This window comes from Camelus ferus, chromosome 21 (assembly GCF_009834535.1).
Source record: "Camelus ferus isolate YT-003-E chromosome 21, BCGSAC_Cfer_1.0, whole genome shotgun sequence".
NCBI lineage: Eukaryota > Metazoa > Chordata > Mammalia > Artiodactyla > Camelidae > Camelus > Camelus ferus.
In genome coordinates, this window is record NC_045716.1 from 17,932,716 (window position 1) to 17,949,828 (window position 17,113).

General features: G+C 48.1%; 3 protein-coding genes across 6 annotated transcripts; 2 read left to right on the forward strand and 1 right to left on the reverse strand.

The window, feature by feature from the left end:
• Positions 1-4,721: 4,721 nt before the first annotated feature.
• On the forward strand, positions 4,722-9,847 carry NR1I3 (nuclear receptor subfamily 1 group I member 3). Of its 4 annotated transcripts, none has more exons than XM_032463871.1 (9): positions 4,722-5,257; positions 5,411-5,550; positions 6,012-6,142; positions 7,298-7,467; positions 7,703-7,842; positions 8,075-8,220; positions 8,312-8,428; positions 8,616-8,726; positions 9,580-9,680. In XM_032463871.1, exons 2-9 carry the CDS (start codon positions 5,444-5,446, stop codon positions 9,678-9,680), a joined length of 1,023 nt encoding a protein of 340 aa, XP_032319762.1. In that variant the 5' UTR covers positions 4,722-5,257; positions 5,411-5,443. The 4 variants fall into 4 exon arrangements, with proteins under 4 accessions (XP_032319762.1, XP_032319761.1, XP_006174040.1 ...); XM_032463870.1 differs by having other exon boundaries at positions 4,741-5,257; positions 8,315-8,428; positions 8,616-8,721; positions 9,580-9,832; XM_006173978.3 differs by having other exon boundaries at positions 4,743-5,118; positions 8,616-8,721; positions 9,580-9,841.
• Positions 8,885-13,492, reverse strand: TOMM40L (translocase of outer mitochondrial membrane 40 like). The gene is made up of 10 exons (XM_006173973.3): positions 13,323-13,492; positions 12,852-13,002; positions 12,492-12,559; positions 12,133-12,225; positions 11,771-11,872; positions 11,517-11,622; positions 11,205-11,327; positions 11,014-11,090; positions 10,715-10,817; positions 8,885-10,578 (listed from the first exon to the last, which is right to left on the reverse strand). The coding sequence occupies exons 2-10, from the start codon at positions 12,964-12,966 to the stop codon at positions 10,439-10,441; spliced, it is 927 nt and encodes a 308-aa protein (XP_006174035.1). The 5' UTR covers positions 12,967-13,002; positions 13,323-13,492; the 3' UTR covers positions 8,885-10,438.
• Positions 13,493-15,389: 1,897 nt separating this feature from the next.
• APOA2 (apolipoprotein A2) lies at positions 15,390-16,737 on the forward strand. The gene is made up of 4 exons (XM_006173971.3): positions 15,390-15,471; positions 15,637-15,712; positions 16,006-16,138; positions 16,503-16,737. Exons 2-4 carry the CDS (start codon positions 15,661-15,663, stop codon positions 16,618-16,620), a joined length of 303 nt encoding a protein of 100 aa, XP_006174033.1. The 5' UTR covers positions 15,390-15,471; positions 15,637-15,660; the 3' UTR covers positions 16,621-16,737.
• Positions 16,738-17,113: the final 376 nt, after the last annotated feature.

Consider the following 17,113-nt stretch of genomic DNA (forward strand, 5'->3'; position numbering starts at 1 on the left):
CACATACTAGAATGAGAATAAGAATTTAGAAAAAGAAGATCAAAGCCAGATTACAAAGTACAAAGGAAAGGAGGGAGCCTAAACACCTCCTTTTCAAGGAAGTGTTTGCTCTAAAACCTGGGAGGCCAAACAGGATAAAGCAGGTCCAGACTGGAAATTTGGCTCAGTAGCCACCTGAGTGAGGTTGATCACATGTCAGATGCAAACATGGCAGGTAAGAACAGCAGGTAGCATGGTTCCAAAGTCAGAAAGGAGTCAGGAAACAGACCAGAAGACACTAGAAGACAAATGAGTATCCTGTCAGAAACTCAGGACAGCAAAGGATAATCAGCTATGAAAGACAGCAGACAAAAGGGAGACAAGAATGTATCCAGATGACATGGAACCTGCATTGCTAGAAAATACCTGGCAAAATAGATACCCATTAAGTACTTGTTTAATGAATGAACGCATTTACAAATAATTACATATGATGCCATATGGAATGAGCATGAGTTTGGAATCAGATCTTAATTCATATCCAAGCCCATTTATTCACTCCATAAACATTTATTATATGTGCCTGGAGTATACAAGACCCTAAGGATCCAAAAATAAAAGATGTAGCTCTTGACTTCAACAACTCGCAGCTGATTGACAGAGTCAGAGAGAAAGAGACGGTTGCTCTTCAGTGTGAAAAGTGCTGCAATAAATGTGTGTGCAAACATGTAGCTCTAACCCACAGGCTCCCATAGATGATCTGCTATGCTCAGGTATGAAAGGCCAAAAGGATCAGGAGTCACGGGGAGGGGGATGTGTGGCAGTTTGGAAGTGGGGTGTGTGTGGCAATTCCAACCAGACAGAATAACAATAACAAGATGTTCAGAGGTGTGTGAGCATGGCTTGTTCAGGGAACTCTAAAAGCGTAAGCGTATCTAGAGCAGAAGTGTGATGTGTCAGGTCAGGGGAGGGAAGTGGGGTTGGGACAGATGAGGTCAGAGTGATAAATAGGAGCCAGATCACAAAGTACTTTGTGTGACATGCTAAAGAGATTGTATTTTACCCTGAAGGTGATGAGAAGCAAATGAAGAATTTTAAGCAGGAGAGAGACATGATCAAATTTGCATTTTAGAAATAGCAACAGCATGGAGGATGGGTTGGAAAGAGATGAAGCTGGTCATAGGGAGAATAATTTAGTAGGTCACTTGAAGTGATAAGTGGAAAATGATGAGGGCTTGAACTTTTAAGATCTATTCTCTTGGCAACCTTCAAATATACAATAGAGTATTTTTAACTATAGTTATGTTGTATTCAACCTCAGAATTTATTTAAGTTACAACTAGGAGTTTGTGCCTTTTGACCAGCTTCACTCAACACCCCCTCCACCTCTGGTCTCTATTTCTAGGAGTTTGAGAGTTTTTTGAGATTTCACATATAAGTGAGAGAATACAGTATTTGTCCTTCTATTATTTTCTCAGCAAAATGCCCTCAAGGTTCATCCATGTTGTTACAAATGGTAGAATTTCCTTCTTTTTTATGCTGAGTTAAACATAGATTATATATTAAATATATATTATGTATAATAAACATATATATCTTACATCTTCTTTACCCATTGATAGCCACTTAGGTTGTTTCCAAGTCTTAGCTATTATAAATAAGGCTGCAACTGTGTTTTCTTCAGATATATACCCAGAAGTGGAATTGCTGGATCATTTGGTGGTTCTACTTTTAATTTTTGAGGAGCCTCTATAATCTTTTCCACAGTGATTGTACCAATTTACATTCCCACTAACAGTGCACAAGGGTTCCCTTTTCTCCACATCCTCACCAACATTGTTGTCTTTTTTTTTTTAAATACTTTTTTATTGAAGTATAGTTGATGTGCAATATTATATACATTTCAGGTGTACAACATAGTGATTCACAATTTTTATACTTCTTGTCTTTTTGATGACAGTCATTCTAACAGGTATGATAACCACATTGTGGTTTTGATTTGCATTTCCATAATAATCAGTGATGTTGAGCACCTTTTCATGTACCTGTTGGCCATTTGAATATCTACTTTAGAAAAATGTCTATTCAGGTCCTTTGCCTATTTTAAAATTGGATTATTTGGGGGTTTTGTTATTGAGTTGTATGAGTTCTTTATTTGTTTTGGGTATTAACCCTTATCGAATGTATGGTTTGCAAATATTTTCTCCCATTCTGCAAGTGGACTTTTCATTTTGTTGATCATTTCTTTTGCTGTGCAGAAGCTTTTTAGATTGATGTAGTCCCACTTGCTTGTTTTTTATTTTGTTGCTTGTGCCTTAGATGTCATAAAGCTCCATTTTAGACACATTGAATTGAGACGCCTATGTGACATCCAAGTGAAGTAATTTAATAAACTACTAGGTATAGTAATCCTTGTACAAGTTATTTAAACTCTCTGGCCTCAGTCTTCTCATCTGTAAAGTGGTGATATCACCTACGTTTTAGTGTTAACACAGATAAGGATTCTTACACAGTACACTGCTCATATTGGGCACTCGGAACAAATTAATGAAACAATTAACATTGATAGTATGATATATAATCTTTACCACACAATTTAGAGTTTGATCATATATTTCCTTGTAAGATCTAGGAGTTCAATTTACTTATGCAGTCTCCACAATTAGATAGTAAATTCCTTGATAATAGGAACCCTCTCTTTTATCCCTCCCCACAGTGCCTCACCACAGAGTGGGTACTTAATAACTTATTGCTAGAGTAATTTGGCAGCTGTGGAAGTGGGCAGGGGCCCAAGGACAGAGGGCCCTGCACTCCTCCTGTAATCCCTCTCCCAGTTGGTGGTACCACCAAACACTCAATCACCCATGCTAGGAACCTGGAGTTGTCTTTAACTCCTCTTTCTCTTTCTCAGCCCAGACATTGTAGTAGTCACCAAGTTCCAGTTATTTCATCTCCCATGTATTTCTCAAAACGCGCTCCTCCACTACATCCGACCACTATCCTAGCTCAGGCTTAATCCCTCACCTATTTTATGGCAATACCTTTCTAACTGGTTTTTTGCCTCCAGTCCTGCTTCCTCAAATCCATCTTCCAAGCAGCCAGTAGTTAGATATCTGGACTAGATCTGACAATGTCATCTCCCATCTTACCCTTTAAAAGCTTCCTGATGGAATCACACTGCTTTCTCTGGCATATGTGGTCTCTTGTGGACTGGCCTTGCCTACATCTCAGCCTCATCCCTTATCTCTTTAGACTTCTCTCTTCCCACTTCCAGCCTGAAATGATATGCTCCAGCAAGAAAGGCATACTTGTGGTTCTACCATAGCTGTTTTTTGTATCTGGCTTCTTGAACTTCTCAGGTTGCACCCTCTACCTGAACTGTCTTTTATTTTTACCTGGCTAACTCCCCATTATCCTTTAAAAATCAACTCAGTTGCCATTCCTCCAGGAAGCCTTTCCTGCCTCTTCCTAAACACCCCTTTGCCAAAGCAAGATTAGGTGCCCCTCTCCTGTGATCCCATAATGCCCTATGCAAGCATCATCAGTGATCTGACCACATATTTATTTGCATCTTTGTAAAGGTATGTCTCCCCAACTAGCATGTTTAAACTCCATGAGAGCAGGAGAGTATCTTATTCATCTTTTTCCCCCTATTGTCTCATATATAGTAGGTTCTCAGTCAGTATTTGTTGATTGCATTAGTATGAATTCTCACAGTCCCACTCATGCAAAGATACCAACAGATGCATACACATATATAGGCTTACCAACTCCCAAGACCAGATCTAAGCACCTGTGCCCTCTGGAACTCAGATTATTTCAAAATGCAATAAGTTATCCATAGCTGGATGTTGTACCTACTTGAGATGAAGGGTTCCACCAACTTATCCTGGGGACCTAAACAAGACTCTCTCTAACTCAGTCTCCTCTCTGTCTCTGTCTCTCTCTGCAAGTGTGTTTTTATGGCTCTAGCCTGCACTTGGGTTTTTAACTCATCTTTAGAGCAACATTAACTATAATTTAACCCTTAACTAAAGAGACAGATACATGACAGAAAATAAAAAGGGAAAAAAGAAAAATGCTTATTTCCAGTGAGAGAAGACTGTATAAGTGCAGAAATAGCAAACATCCAGGGATATGTGCAATGAGAAGGACCTTTCAAATGGAAAGACTGAGATTTGGACCTTATTCCAGTGTGTGGGATCAGATTTATCCAACATAGATGTATCTAACATGTTATCCATCTCTAAAACATCCAAATAGCTTTTGAAATTACTTTTTCTGTTCATAGGCATTGGGAGAGAGAGAGAGTGTGTGTGTATACACTTTCTACATTTGCAAAATTATTCTTCAATGTCTATGGAACACTTTACAACCCCAGTGAAGACTCCTACTTCCGATTCTTAAACTTATTAATTAGAAGTCCTTCATCTTGGCTCCAGACAGGACCAGGTACATAATTTGCATGGCCCACTAAAAAATGAAAATGCAGGGCCCCTTGTTCAAAAATCATGAAGAATTTCAAGACAGCAGCAACAGCAGAGCATTAAACCAAACCTGAAACCACTTTGAGTACAGAGCCTGTGTGACTGCACAGGTCACACTCCGATGAAGCCAGCTTTAATGTAAGAGCCCTCAAATCAATCCCAACTACCTCTAGTTTATTTGAGCCCACTTTGATTTAATTCTCAGCCCTTCTTAGTTGGGAAATAGGACCTCTTCTAGTTCTTTGCATCAGCTCTTGATTAGACCCCAGTCTCTTTTGAAGAACTCTCCTTTTGAGAGCCTGGCAATTGTTTTTCCTGTTCTTTTACTGTTGACATACTGTGTGTGAGACCACTTGCTCTGTCTCTCTCTGTCTCTCCCCACAGCTTGTCCAGGATCCATGTACAGGGGAGGCAGAAGATCTAGCCTGAAGCTCGGCAGTAGGGAAATGGATCTGATAAGGCACAGCTTCTAATGAGTCATGAGCTTCCCACCTACCAGGGTCCCTCCCCATGTGGCAGCAACCAGCACCATGGGCATGCTGGGAACACCTCCCACCCAAGCCTTTGCCCTGGGTCCAGAGTCTGTGCCCTATCCTGGTAGTCGCTGAGAACAACTGGAAGCCACACATACCAGGTGTTCCTTGTTTTCCAGGTACTGAGGCCATAATCCCTAACTCTTAACTCCGGTAGCTCCTGAGATCAAGGGGAAAGCGGGGTCAGAGTGGTAGTCTGAGAAGAATCCGACACCAGATTCTGTGGCCTACAGGTGACATGCTGCCTAAAAGGAGCAGGTAGGATACCTTTTGGGGGCCAGAAACTGAAAGCAATAAAGTGCAGATAACACAGAGGGTCAGGCCCAGGGCAGGTTTGTGAAGAGGCTCTGCAGAAGGGGGAGAAGAGGGTCAAGGGGGTCCAGAGCTGAATGCTAACCCCTCCACATTCAGGGGCCTGTGACAGCCACCCCAACACCTGAAGCCATGACCAGCGGGGAAGATGAGCCAAGGAACTGTGTGGTGTGCGGGGACAGAGCCACGGGCTACCACTTCCATGCCCTGACTTGTGAGGGCTGCAAGGGTTTCTTCAGGTGAGAACCTCCTCCCAAACTGAAACTCTCAAACTGCTTGCAGGCAGCCTTTAAGCCCTGGTACATGCCCGAGCTTGTCCTGCTACGTCATTCCTGCATCCTGGAGCCTAACTACCCTGTGGCTGGCTATGCTGCAAATTGCCAACCTCAATACTGTATAAACAGGTGGCAAAATTACAGAGGGAAGGCAGAACATCTGTCCTATGGCCACAATTCCTTAGTCAAGTGTCTTCATTCAAGGCAAAGCAGCAAGCTAGTACAGCATCAACCAGGCTTTCCTGATTCTGTGCCCCGGTGGAAATGCTTGAGATGCATTGTATCCTCTCCATCCCTAGGGGTCTCTAGGCACAGCTCAGATTAGCCCATGTCACCATAAATTCTTTTAGACCATGTCATTTGGGCCCCTCACATACCCACCTGCTCGCTACCATCCCTGACCCTTCACGTCTCCGTCCTCACAGGCGAACAGTCAACAAAAGCACCGCTCTCACCTGTCCCTTTGCGGGAAGCTGTAAGGTCAGCAAGGCCCAGAGGCGCCACTGCCCAGCCTGCAGGTTGCAGAAGTGCCTAGATGCTGGCATGAAGAAAGACAGTGAGTTGGCCCCCTACCGTCCCTAGAATCCACTGACTATGTCTCTCCACTGACTATGCTTTGCCCTTGTTCCCGCAGCGTATTCTCCACACAGCAGGCAGAGTAAGCTTTTTAAACAAGTCAGACAGTGTCACTTTTCTGCTCAAAACCTCCAAGGGCTCCTCATCTCTCTTACACGGTCCATGACCTCATGGTTGAGCTCCCCAATACCACCTCTCAGGTTTTACTTCCTACTCTTCCCCTTGCTCAGTCCATCCCAACCACACTGACATCAATGCCATTCTCAAACACACCAAGCGCGGTATCCTCGGGAATGTTGTAACTTCTACTTACACTTGCCATTGCCTCTACCCGGAACACTCTTCCTCTATGGCTTGCTCTTTCTCTTCTATTTTTCAAGCACATTGCCTGTCACATCGTAGGTACTTGATCATTGTTAAATTAATTATTTAATGCTTTTCCTCTGTGCCAGATAATTAGGCTATGCTCCCAACAAATAATGTAACTTGTAGTCAACTTAACGTAACAGAAGTCAACTTGCCCAAGTCTACTCAGCTGAAAAGTTTTAGGGTCAGTATTCGTCAGACACTTGCTTTTTCTATGACATCACACAACTGTTCCATATGGAGCAGTGGAAACTGTAGAAGTCAAAAAAAAATCTTGGTTTGAATCCAAACTACATCACATAAGTAATCTTGGACCTGTCACTGGAATGTCAGCCTGTTTGTGTTTCTGAAAAATATAGATAACACCTGCCCTCTTTACCCATGGAGATTTAACCTCAGAACCTTTGAAATTACAATGCCATGCAAACATAGGTGATGTTTTAGGTACCAAGAGTCCTCCCGCTTCAACACTCCCCCAGAAGCCAAACATATCCTTCCACTGTTCCCACTTTACTCTCCATCCTCTCTTTCCCTCCCACAGTGCATTGTTTTCTGCTGCAGTGCCTCGCAGGTCGAGGAGAGTGTACAGGAACCTCCTGCCACCTGGAGCCTCTGGGACTTTACCCAAGCCCAAGGAGGCCTCAGGAACTCTCCTCTGTCCCTGTGTCCTTCATCGTGCAGTGTCTGAGGGTCACGGACCAGGGGCTGGCAGAGAAAGTCGCTCTCTGCTGGTCTCAATAGCTTTGTCACATCCCTTCCCTGGGCACAGTGATCCTGTCAGCAGGAGCCCTGGCATTGCGGCGAGCAAGACAGGCCCAACGACGGGCACAGCAAGCGTCGATGCAGCTGAGTAAGGAGCAGAAAGAGCTAGTCCAGACACTCCTGGGGGCCCACACCCGCCACGTGGGCCCCATGTTTCACCAGTTTGTGCAGTTCAGGGTGAGCACTTACAGGATTCAAGCTGGAGTGTGACAAAAAGGGTGCCCAAGGAGGCTGGCCTGAGGGAGGGGGCTGTGTGCCATGCACCAATACAGAGGACGGGACTTCTCCGGAACCTCAGTGGGGCAGATTCCTCAGCCTAGAACCCATCCAAGATAAAGCTGGAGAGGCCTAAAGGGAGATTCCTAAGGGGTGGTGGAGGGGGTGCCTCTTACTTAGGTTCTGATCTCTGCAGCCTCCAGCTCATCTGTTCATCCATCACCAGCGCTTGCCCACCCTTGTCCCTGCACTAGCGCTGCTCACACACTTTGCAGACATCAATACTTTCATGGTACAGCAAATCATCAAGTTCACCAAGGATCTCCCTGTCTTTCGGTATGTGACCTCTCCTTACCTTTCAGGAAGAAAACACTCCAGTAAACTATAATCTGCCCCTGACCAAAAATAAATAAAGTCACTGACCAAACTAACCCATCCTTCAGCCTTTCCAAAAGCCAGGTCTTGAATTCCCAGCTTTGTTTTTAAGTATCCAATCAGAACTGGGTGTTCCGCTCCCTCTCTGAAGTTCAGGCTAGAGTCTGAAGTGCCGGTTACCTACTCCCCACAGGTCCCTGCCCATGGAGGACCAAATCTCTCTTCTCAAAGGAGCAGCTGTAGAAATCTGTCATATAGCACTCAATACCACTTTCTGTCTCCAAACGCAAAATTTCCTCTGTGGACCTCTTCGCTACACAATAGAAGATGCAGTGCATGGTGAGATGGTGCTAGAACAGCAGAAGGCATCCCTTTGGTATGGTATGTGGCAAGGTGAACCAAAGGCTCCTAAGCCTTGTGTCTCCCACAGCAGGGTTTCAGGAAGAGTTTTTGGAGTTGCTCTTTGGCTTCCATAGGACATTGCGGCGACTGCAGCTCCAGGAGCCCGAGTATGTGCTCATGGCTGCCATGGCCCTCTTCTCTCCTGGTGAGTATCCCCCAAAGCCCAAAAGCTTTTGTTCCACCACCTCTGCCCAAACTCCCAGCTCCCTGCATCCACCCATCCAAGCCTTAGTCTTCAAACCACTGGAATGGGTCTATCTCAGCCTTGGGTCCCCCCTGTGCAGGCTACCCACAACCCCCAACCTTGTCCTGCCCTACTCCCTATCTTACAGACCGGCCTGGGGTAACCCAGAGGGAAGAGATTGATCAGTTGCAAGAGGAGATGGCACTGACTCTGCAGAGATACATCAAAGGCCAGCAGCCAAGTCCCCGGGACCGGTATGGTGGGACTGGAGGCTATACCAGAGCAGGAACGGGTTAGGGAGACATAGAACTCAGGAAGCTTTTGCTGTCCTTTCTTTTGGGAAACCAGGGCCCTTGAAGGTCTAGTCCTTCCCTCCCATCTCACAGAGCTCCAGCATCCAAATTGCTCCTACTGCTATTTCATCTCACTTTTTCCATATTTTTTTATTCAGTAGAGATGCAAGGTAGTAGCTCACAGGCTCTGTATAATAGCATTCCTGAGATTGATGACATCCATCACCTCACCAAGCAACTTCTCCAGACTAGAGCAGCCTTTCAACAGTTTTGTTCACTCTCTTTCCTTGGCCCTTCCCCTCCTCTCCATTGGTCCAATTCCTTTAATTTTTCATTCCCCTTGAAGTTATGGTCATTCACTTTCATGGCCAAAGCCAGTCCCTGTATCACACAGTCCATGATCTATCCAGGCTCTAAGGTATGCTCCACTTCTGTTCTTGCTTATTCCTCAATGAGCCCATTTGGCCAGAAAAGGGATGCTTTATACCACAGAACACATCCACCTTCTGGAACCTGCTCTGGAAGGCCAGATCCTCAGATGCCACACAGTTGAAAATCTGGCCAAGTCTGGGGTTTTCTTCACACTTGGGGCTCAGAGCTCTGGGTTCAAGAAAAATGGCATAGTGAAAGGAGTCAGTGTCAGAGGCCCCCTTGGGGACCTTTGGAACTTTTGGTACATTTGTCACACCAGAGCATATTTTCTAGTGTTCAGACCTAGCTTCACTGAGGGGCAGTTCAGGGAATCAGGGCCTCAGGACAAGACTCTCAGCTGCTTTATTTCCCTTCTCTTTCCCTGGTGACCCCACTACTTCTTCCCAGGTTTCTATATGCGAAGCTGCTGGGCCTGTTGGCTGAGCTCCGGAGCATTAACAACGCATATGGGTACCAAATCCAGCACATCCAGGGACTGTCCACCATGATGCCACTGCTCCAGGAGATCTGCAGCTAAGGCCCAGTTCACCTCCTTTCCCAGCCCACCTGGACACATTGGACTGGAAAGGGGAAAACGCTGGAACCATAGGTTGGGGCCAGTAGAAAGGGAGCCCCCTGGTTGCAATGAAAGATTAAAGCAATAACTGCCTCTTCATGCAGTAATGGGGAGAGTGAGGGGTCGCCATGGGGACAAAGTTGTTCTCTGGAAGCACAGAAGATGGGGAAAGACGAAGCCCCAGGGCTAAGAGGTAAAGAAGCTCCTTCTGGGAATAGGTGGGCCCCACTTTCTGAGGTCAAAGACTTAGCCCTTCAGCCATTCCTTCCCAGCCTTGGGAGACTCTGGGATGGAAAAGAGGATGGGGAGCTAATCCCATGCAGATTTTTCTGCTCTGAAGAGGAAGAGGCTAGGAGCTTTAATCCACAGGGAAATGAAGGAAATGGGAGTGAGGGGAGGAAAATCAGCCAGACATACCCCTTAATCCTTCTCCCTTAGTCCAGAGCCACAAGAGCATGGGAAGATGATTCTGGGGCTGATGGCAGAGTAGGGAGCCTCAAACCACTGCCTCAGCAGCTGCCCCTGTGGCAGCTCCAGTTCTGAGGAGGGCATGGTCCTGTCCCCACTCTGGCTCCTGGGCCCTAGAGATCACCCAGCAAGGTGGGCTCTGGGGAAGGGCCTAGGGCTTCCGGCCCTAGGGCACCTGACTCAGAGGTTCCAGCTGCTGTGGGGGCTGGCTCTGGGACAACCTCAGCCCACAGTGATGCTGAAGCCACAATGGAATCTGTTGCGCCAGTGATTAAGGAAGGCTCCAAGGGCTAGGGTGACAGGCAGGGGGGGCATCTTCTTCTCCAGCACAGCACCCACACACCAGTTACTATCCACCAAGCCTGTTGGGGAAGAGGATATAGACTAGGTTATTTAACAGGGCTTGGAGAAAGGGGTCGGCAGAAGTAAGGCGGAGCTTCCTTCCCACTGTCTCCCCAGTCCCTCAGCACCTCTGAATGTCATCTGAATAAGCCTCACCTCTAAACACCATGTTGGCCTGGGGCAGAGTCAGGTGGTAACCAAAGGAGAAGGTTGTGTCTTGTAGCCTTGTGTTTGCCTCAAACTCCACTCCAACCTGAACCTGAGAACCAAGGGGAAGGATGGGAGAGGGATCTGTCTCAATGAAGACTAGAGGAGTCTTTACAGGGCATCAGCAGAATGAAGGCATGTGTGAAATGTATGTGTAGTGTGGGGAGGAAGAACAGTTGGTCAGTAGGGCCTGTGGAGGGAGATCCAGAGCAACTTGCAGGTGTGGGGGACAGGATCAGGAGACTCACCTGTTCATTTGCCCTGTGGTAATAACTTGCATGGGCCCCACCTGATCCCACATTCAATGTAGCTACCCAGTGTACAGCTGTGAAAAACAAAGTACAAGAGAAAAGAAATGTTACTGTATTAGGACACAGGCCAGGAACCCCAGCCAAGCTCAGGATTTCCCTCCCCATCACTATTCTGCCTCACCCCATACCCGAGTACTTCCCAGCCAGTGTCAAGATGGCCCCCTCTTCGCCTGGCCGCCGGTGATAAACTAGCTCTCCTCCTAGCACCAGTCGATGAGTGAGGCTCTGCAGGAAGTGAGCAACCATGATCACTGTGGGGGATTGGGGAGACACAGAGTCAGTCATAGAGACAGGCCTGCTCCCTCACCTCAGCAGTCCCCACCCCAGCCTGCCCAAGAAGTTTCTTTTCTAATCCCTGAACTGTACAGACAGTGAAGAGGCAGAGCCAACATGAGCAAGTGGGCAGCCAAGATGAATAGAACCCTGTGCCAATTCCTCACCCGATTCCCCGATCAGGTCAGGATTTCCCAGGGTCAGAGTGGCTGTGTAGTCATCTCCCCGATACTCGCCATCAAACTGCCATGTCAGGAATTTGGCCTGCTGTGTCTGGGTAGGAACAGCAAGAAGTAAAATCTCTCTCCCTATTTAGGATCACTATAGCCTCTGCTCCTCCTCCTAGAGCCCCCAGGGCAGGACACTCATGGAGGAGAAAGAGGAAATGCTTCAGTGTCTGAAGGCAGGAACCATGGGTCACCTGGAAGACAGCCTTGGCTCGGAGCCGCTCTGCCAGGAGGAGCAGGACCTGGGCATTGAGGCTACCACTGCTGTCCATATCCCCTACCACAGTGGGGAACACCTGTTGAAGAGTGTAGACAGTAAGACTGAGCTGGGTGGCAGGATTCAGCCTAAATCCAACTTCAGGATTTCTTTCACAGTACCCAGCGCCCCCTGGTGGAGCCACAAAGACGAACTCTCAGCTCCTCACAGAAATGTTTCCCCACCCTCTCCCATTCAGAAGAAACCATTCTTCCCCATAACACACACATTTCCTCCTCCTCTACACCTGGGTCCCAGCTGGGCTTTTAGGGAGATAACCCAAGTGTGGGGAGCCCTCACCTCAGTGGGGCTAAGTTGCCAATCCCCTGCATAGGCTGCATGGAGGTGGTAGCCGGGCAAGCCCAGAGCACTCATGTGCACAGTGTGAGCCACCTAGAGAAAGAGAAATCAATAGAGGAGAAGCATTCCTGCTCCATTTCAATCCCCGTCCCACTCTTCATCTTCTCCCCACCCAGACATTCCAACATATACAGATTAAAAGCAACAAGTCCCACAGGCAAAGGAAGTAAAGAGAGCCCCCACATCCTCCCTCTTTGTTCCCTATAGCCTGGCTAAGGCTGGAGTACAAAGGAAAGGAAAAGGAGATCCAGGGACAGGCAGAGAGGAATAGTAAGGAGGGGCCAGAGAAGTGGGAGCACCTGGAAATGGCTGCTCAGAACCTTGTTGACAACGAGCTTCACTCCCTCCATCTGTGCTGGGAATACATCTGAAGGGGGTGGAGGGGAGGGGAAGGGAAGGAATAAGCACAGACAAGGAATCCCTACCCCAAGAAGTAGTCTCCCCTTTCAATCCCACAGAAAGTGCTTTGGAGAAATTGACCTCCTTTCAAGTCCTGCAACGGGAAATGCTCCACTCCATTGGGGAACTTGAACCTCACTGGGGCTGGATGCCCCAGCTGTGATCTCCCCTTTTCTGCTCCGATCACTGGACACCCAGCACTCAAGACCCTCCCCTTCTCTGCCCCTTCAACTTGAGACACACAAATGACAAGTTCTCACCTTTGCATAGCCGGTGCAGCTCATCGAAGCTCCCAGGGTTGGGAAGAGGTTCCTCTCGACGGGGGCTCCGGCGGGGCAAAGCACCCATTGGTGCTAGGCCCAGTGTGTTCCCCATTTCATTCCAGAGGACATGGGAGGAGCCTGGGTTGGCCTGGGAAAGGACTCTATAGCTTCCTCTACCCACCACGGGCCCCACCCCCCATTATCCGACTCCCCAGTCCCAGAAACTTCCACATGGTCCAACGCTAGACCAGGAACAGGAGGTGTGGGGAGAGAGGGCACCGGTAGGGAGTTTGAACCCCAGGCACACTCCCATCCCATCTTTAATCCCTCACCCCTACCTGTCACCCCTGTCTCCTCCCCCACTCTCTAATCCTAGTCCCCGCCACAGACCTCACCCAACTTCCTAGTCTTTCTACTCCTCATTCCTAGGCCCCAAGGCGAGGCTTGCAATGGAGCAATAGCCCTTACCTTCTCAGACCATCATGCTGCCCCTTTCCCCCCGGCACACCCCGGTCATCTTGATGGGGGCAGCCATCTTGAGTGATGGCAGAACTGCGGCTTCACCCTGCATTCCCAGCGCGGCCATGAGCGCCATCTTGGAACCGGGCGTAAAAAAAGATTTCAAAGACCCAACCCTCCCTTGATTGTGCGCCGCCCAATCGATTAAAGAAAAAGAAAAAAGCTGCCTCGATCTCCCAGGGGCCAATGGGAGAGAAGGAAGCAAAGGAATGGCAGACCTCGCATCCAGAGAGGTCTAACCCCGGTACTGCAGAGACAGACGGGATTTGATAGGTCCTTAGACTGACTCTGGTAGGTGGCCTTAGATAGCCCTGCCTCTCCAAGGTCGGGAAAAACCTTTAAGCGTACAAGACACTAGAGGGAGCATCTTGGAGCTTGAGCCACTGAAGTCCATTCCACCACATAGCCTGGATACGTGTTTTTGAAGGGTGGCCCAGGAAACGACTGTAAAAGCTTCTTTCGAACAGAACACTGCTTCATACCACTCCTGGGCGCACCCCACCCCCACCCCACAGGAACCCCTGGGGACTCCTCATCACAGTTCTTCACAGTATACGGTACACCTCCAAATGAGTCCTAGTCTCAGGTACAGCTCTCTCGAGGAAAATGGAGCCACACTTCCCTCCTGGAGGTCTACACCTCTCAAAGTTCGGCCCCTTGTCCCCTCGATGGAATGGGAATAAGTGTGAGAGTTTGGGGTAGAGGAGCAGGGGCTGCAGCCTTAGTTCTAGCAGAACAAGTCCCTGAAACAGCTGACCCCTATAGTTAATCCTTCCTTCCCTGATCCCCCAGGCAGAGCTGGCAAATAATATCTAGGAATACGGACTCCTGACTTCAAATGCACTCCACTACAAAGCCACGAACAAATTAATGGCATGCCCTTCAAGTACTAAGTGCTCCACAGAGAAATAATTGAAGATGGAGTATGATTTCTTGGACTCTGGTCACCTTCCTCACTAGCACTCACATGTCCACTCCCATCTCTTAGGAATGTTCTACATACACTTTGAGGGCAAAACGATGAAGGATACGAATTCTTCTGATATCTGGCTGATTTCACCCAAATGCCTTGGGCCTAGAAGTGTACTTCTGCCCTCCCTCACAGTCAGGGTTGGGATAAGGACTGGGGCCTTGGTCAAAGGGATGCTATGGTCCCTGCTGACACACATTGGCTGACCACCACCTAGAATTGGTAAGGTGATCCAAATGACCAAAGACCTCCCAACTTTATCCTTGGTGGAAGCCTCTCAACTCACCTTTTTTCCTGCCAGAGCACTCTAATTGGGAGGGGGAGGACAGAGGCTGCTTTCTGAATTTGTTTTATTGGGGGTGGGCTGTGCTCATTTATCAGCACTCAGGAAGGTCATTCTTGGCTCTAGTGGTTTCTCCCTGGTCTCATTACACATTAACTTAAAAAGGGGCAGAATCAATCACACTTGCCCTCTGACCCAAGCCAGCATTCCCCTCACCCCTGCCCCTGATTTCATCTCCTTTCTTCTTTCTTCTGTTCCCCAATACCTCTCTGCCAAGTTGCAGCAAAAGGGGATTAGGGTTGGGAGCTGAAATCTACCCGTAACGGAACAAAGATGCTAAGGGCTGAGGGCTTGATATGTCAGAAAAAGAAAGAAAGAAAGAAAGAAAGAAAGAAAGAAAGAAAGAAAGAAAGAAAGAAAGAAAGAAAGAAAGAAAGAAAGAAAGAAAGAAAGAAAGAAAGAAAGAAAGAAAGAAAGAAAGAAAGAAAGAAAGAAAGAAAGAAAGAAAGAAACCCTAGAAATCCTGTTTCCTGCAGCATTCAAATCCAAGGACTACTAGCCTCAGCCTCAAAAGGAATGAATCTTGAATAGGCCTAAAGTATGCCCCCTTGGCATGCACTAAGGCCTGCACCCCCTGCCTCCCGTCCAGTCCCCATGAGTCCCCCCACGTGCTTGTCCTCTCCTTCCCCATTTCTCCAGCTTGTTTACTCCAACATGGCCCCTGCCCCACTGGGCCCTTCCAAAGTCCTTGTCACCTGACATGGGGGTGGGGAAGCAGACAGATATATGGTCCCTGCCTCCCAGTCAGGCCAGGCACAGACGGCAAGGACAGTGACGTCGACTAGGTACAGTAAGGGAGCAAGAGGTGTGGGCAGCATCCAAAGGGGACCAGGTTTTAATTGTGGAAGGGGAGGGAACAAGGTTGGTGTGGATATGTAGGTAGGGGTCCCTGGGGAGGGGCTGAAGCCCATTCAGCTTCAGTGTCCTCCCCTACCCCCAACTGTTTGCAGGCCACTTTCCCCACTGTTAACACCATGAAGCTGCTTGCAGTGACTGTGCTGCTCCTCACCATCTGTAGCCTTGAAGGTGTGTGTGATACGGGGACGGGTCCCAAGGAGGAGAAGGTGCTTGGGTCCTAGCTGTTTATCAGACTGTGCTCCTATGCCCAGGTCTGGCAACCAGGGAGCTTAAAAGGAAAATCATCCCCTCTCTAAAGCCCAGAAAGCCCATCCAAAGACCTGGAGCTGGATACCTGTTTGGGGAGAGGGCTGAGAGCTGGGGCTGGATACTGGCAGAGAAGTGGGACCCATTGTTGGGGACCCAGCTAAGAAACATGTGTGTGTGTGTGTGTGTGTGTGTGTGTTTCTGTGTGTGTGCAGGGGCTTTGGTTCGGAGACAGGCAGAGGAGCCAAGTCTGCAGAGCCTGGTCTCTCAGTACTTCCAGACCGTGACCGACTATGGCAAGGACCTGGTAGAGAAGGCCAAGGGCTCAGAGCTTCAAACCCAGGCCAAGTAAGTCTCAGCAAAAGGGGTTCAGGGACCAGGGGGCTGTGGAGAGAAAGAAGGGAAGCCAGGAGGTCCCACAAAGTCTGAGCTCATGAGTCGGGTTTAGGGAGGATGGGATTTAAATTGGAGAGAAAATTCCTTGATCACCCCATAGATCCCATGGACTTCTTGGGCAGCAGGAACTGGGCTTTGAATTTCTATCTCTCGGGTCTATTACTATGCTCGGTGGAGGGCTTACCTCTCCTCCTAGGAGCTTTGCCATGCCAAGACAGACCAAGCACTAGAGTTTGGGGACTTGGGTCTCACCTCCCACCACCACCAAGGTCCCTGCCAATTCTTCACGGTGACTTCTAATCCCTTACATATCCAGGGCTTACTTTGAGAAGACACAGAAGCAGCTGACACCCCTGGTCAAGAAGGCTGGAACTGATCTGATTAACTTCCTGAGCAATTTCATGGACCTCAAAACACAGCCTCCTGCCCAGTGAGATGTCTAGACCATTATCTTCCATCCCCAGCGGGCCTCTTGAATACCGACGGGCCAGACCTAGAGCTCCTTTCCCCACCCAGTCCTTGTTTTCTACAATAAATACTGAAGGAGTCAAGTTGTGAGCCTGGTATGTTTTGGGGACTGAGAGAAATAGGGATAGTGAGGGAGGAATCGTGGGGAGAACAAAGAGAAATCTGCTTCTAACAGGAGATGGGTTTTGGTGTGAAGGGGTGGGGAAAGGGTTGAAAAAAATAAATGATGGAAGTGACAACGTGGGGGTGCCCGTAAGTCTTCTCCAAATCCAAGGAATCTTCCTACAGTCCTGGAAACACCCCTGTTGGGGAGAATAAAGAGCCTTTGCCTTGGACATGGAACCATGAAAAGCATGAAGGATTCATGAACCGAATCCCTAGACTCCTGGAGGTCACAGGAAATGACAACACCCGTCAGAATTTCCTCTGTCATACTATGAAGAGGAGAAAGCTTCCCAA

Excerpts from the sequence above, each read along its gene's own strand:
- NR1I3 (XM_006173978.3), top strand. The coding sequence starts at position 5,444 with ATGACCAGCGGGGAAGATGAGCCAAGGAACTGTGTGGTGTGCGGGGAC. Across the intron at positions 7,843-8,074 it reads AAGGATCTCCCTGTCTTTCG|GTCCCTGCCCATGGAGGACC; the intron begins GTATGTGACCTC and ends TACTCCCCACAG. Across the intron at positions 8,221-8,311 it reads AATAGAAGATGCAGTGCATG|CAGGGTTTCAGGAAGAGTTT; the intron begins GTGAGATGGTGC and ends TGTCTCCCACAG.
- APOA2 (XM_006173971.3), top strand. The coding sequence starts at position 15,661 with ATGAAGCTGCTTGCAGTGACTGTGCTGCTCCTCACCATCTGTAGCCTT. Across the intron at positions 15,713-16,005 it reads CACCATCTGTAGCCTTGAAG|GGGCTTTGGTTCGGAGACAG; the intron begins GTGTGTGTGATA and ends GTGTGTGTGCAG. Across the intron at positions 16,139-16,502 it reads GAGCTTCAAACCCAGGCCAA|GGCTTACTTTGAGAAGACAC; the intron begins GTAAGTCTCAGC and ends TTACATATCCAG.
- TOMM40L (XM_006173973.3), bottom strand. The coding sequence starts at position 12,966 with ATGGGGAACACACTGGGCCTAGCACCAATGGGTGCTTTGCCCCGCCGG. Across the intron at positions 12,226-12,491 it reads TTCTGAGCAGCCATTTCCAG|GTGGCTCACACTGTGCACAT; the intron begins GTGCTCCCACTT and ends CTCTTTCTCTAG. Across the intron at positions 11,623-11,770 it reads GAGCCAAGGCTGTCTTCCAG|ACACAGCAGGCCAAATTCCT; the intron begins GTGACCCATGGT and ends GTTCCTACCCAG.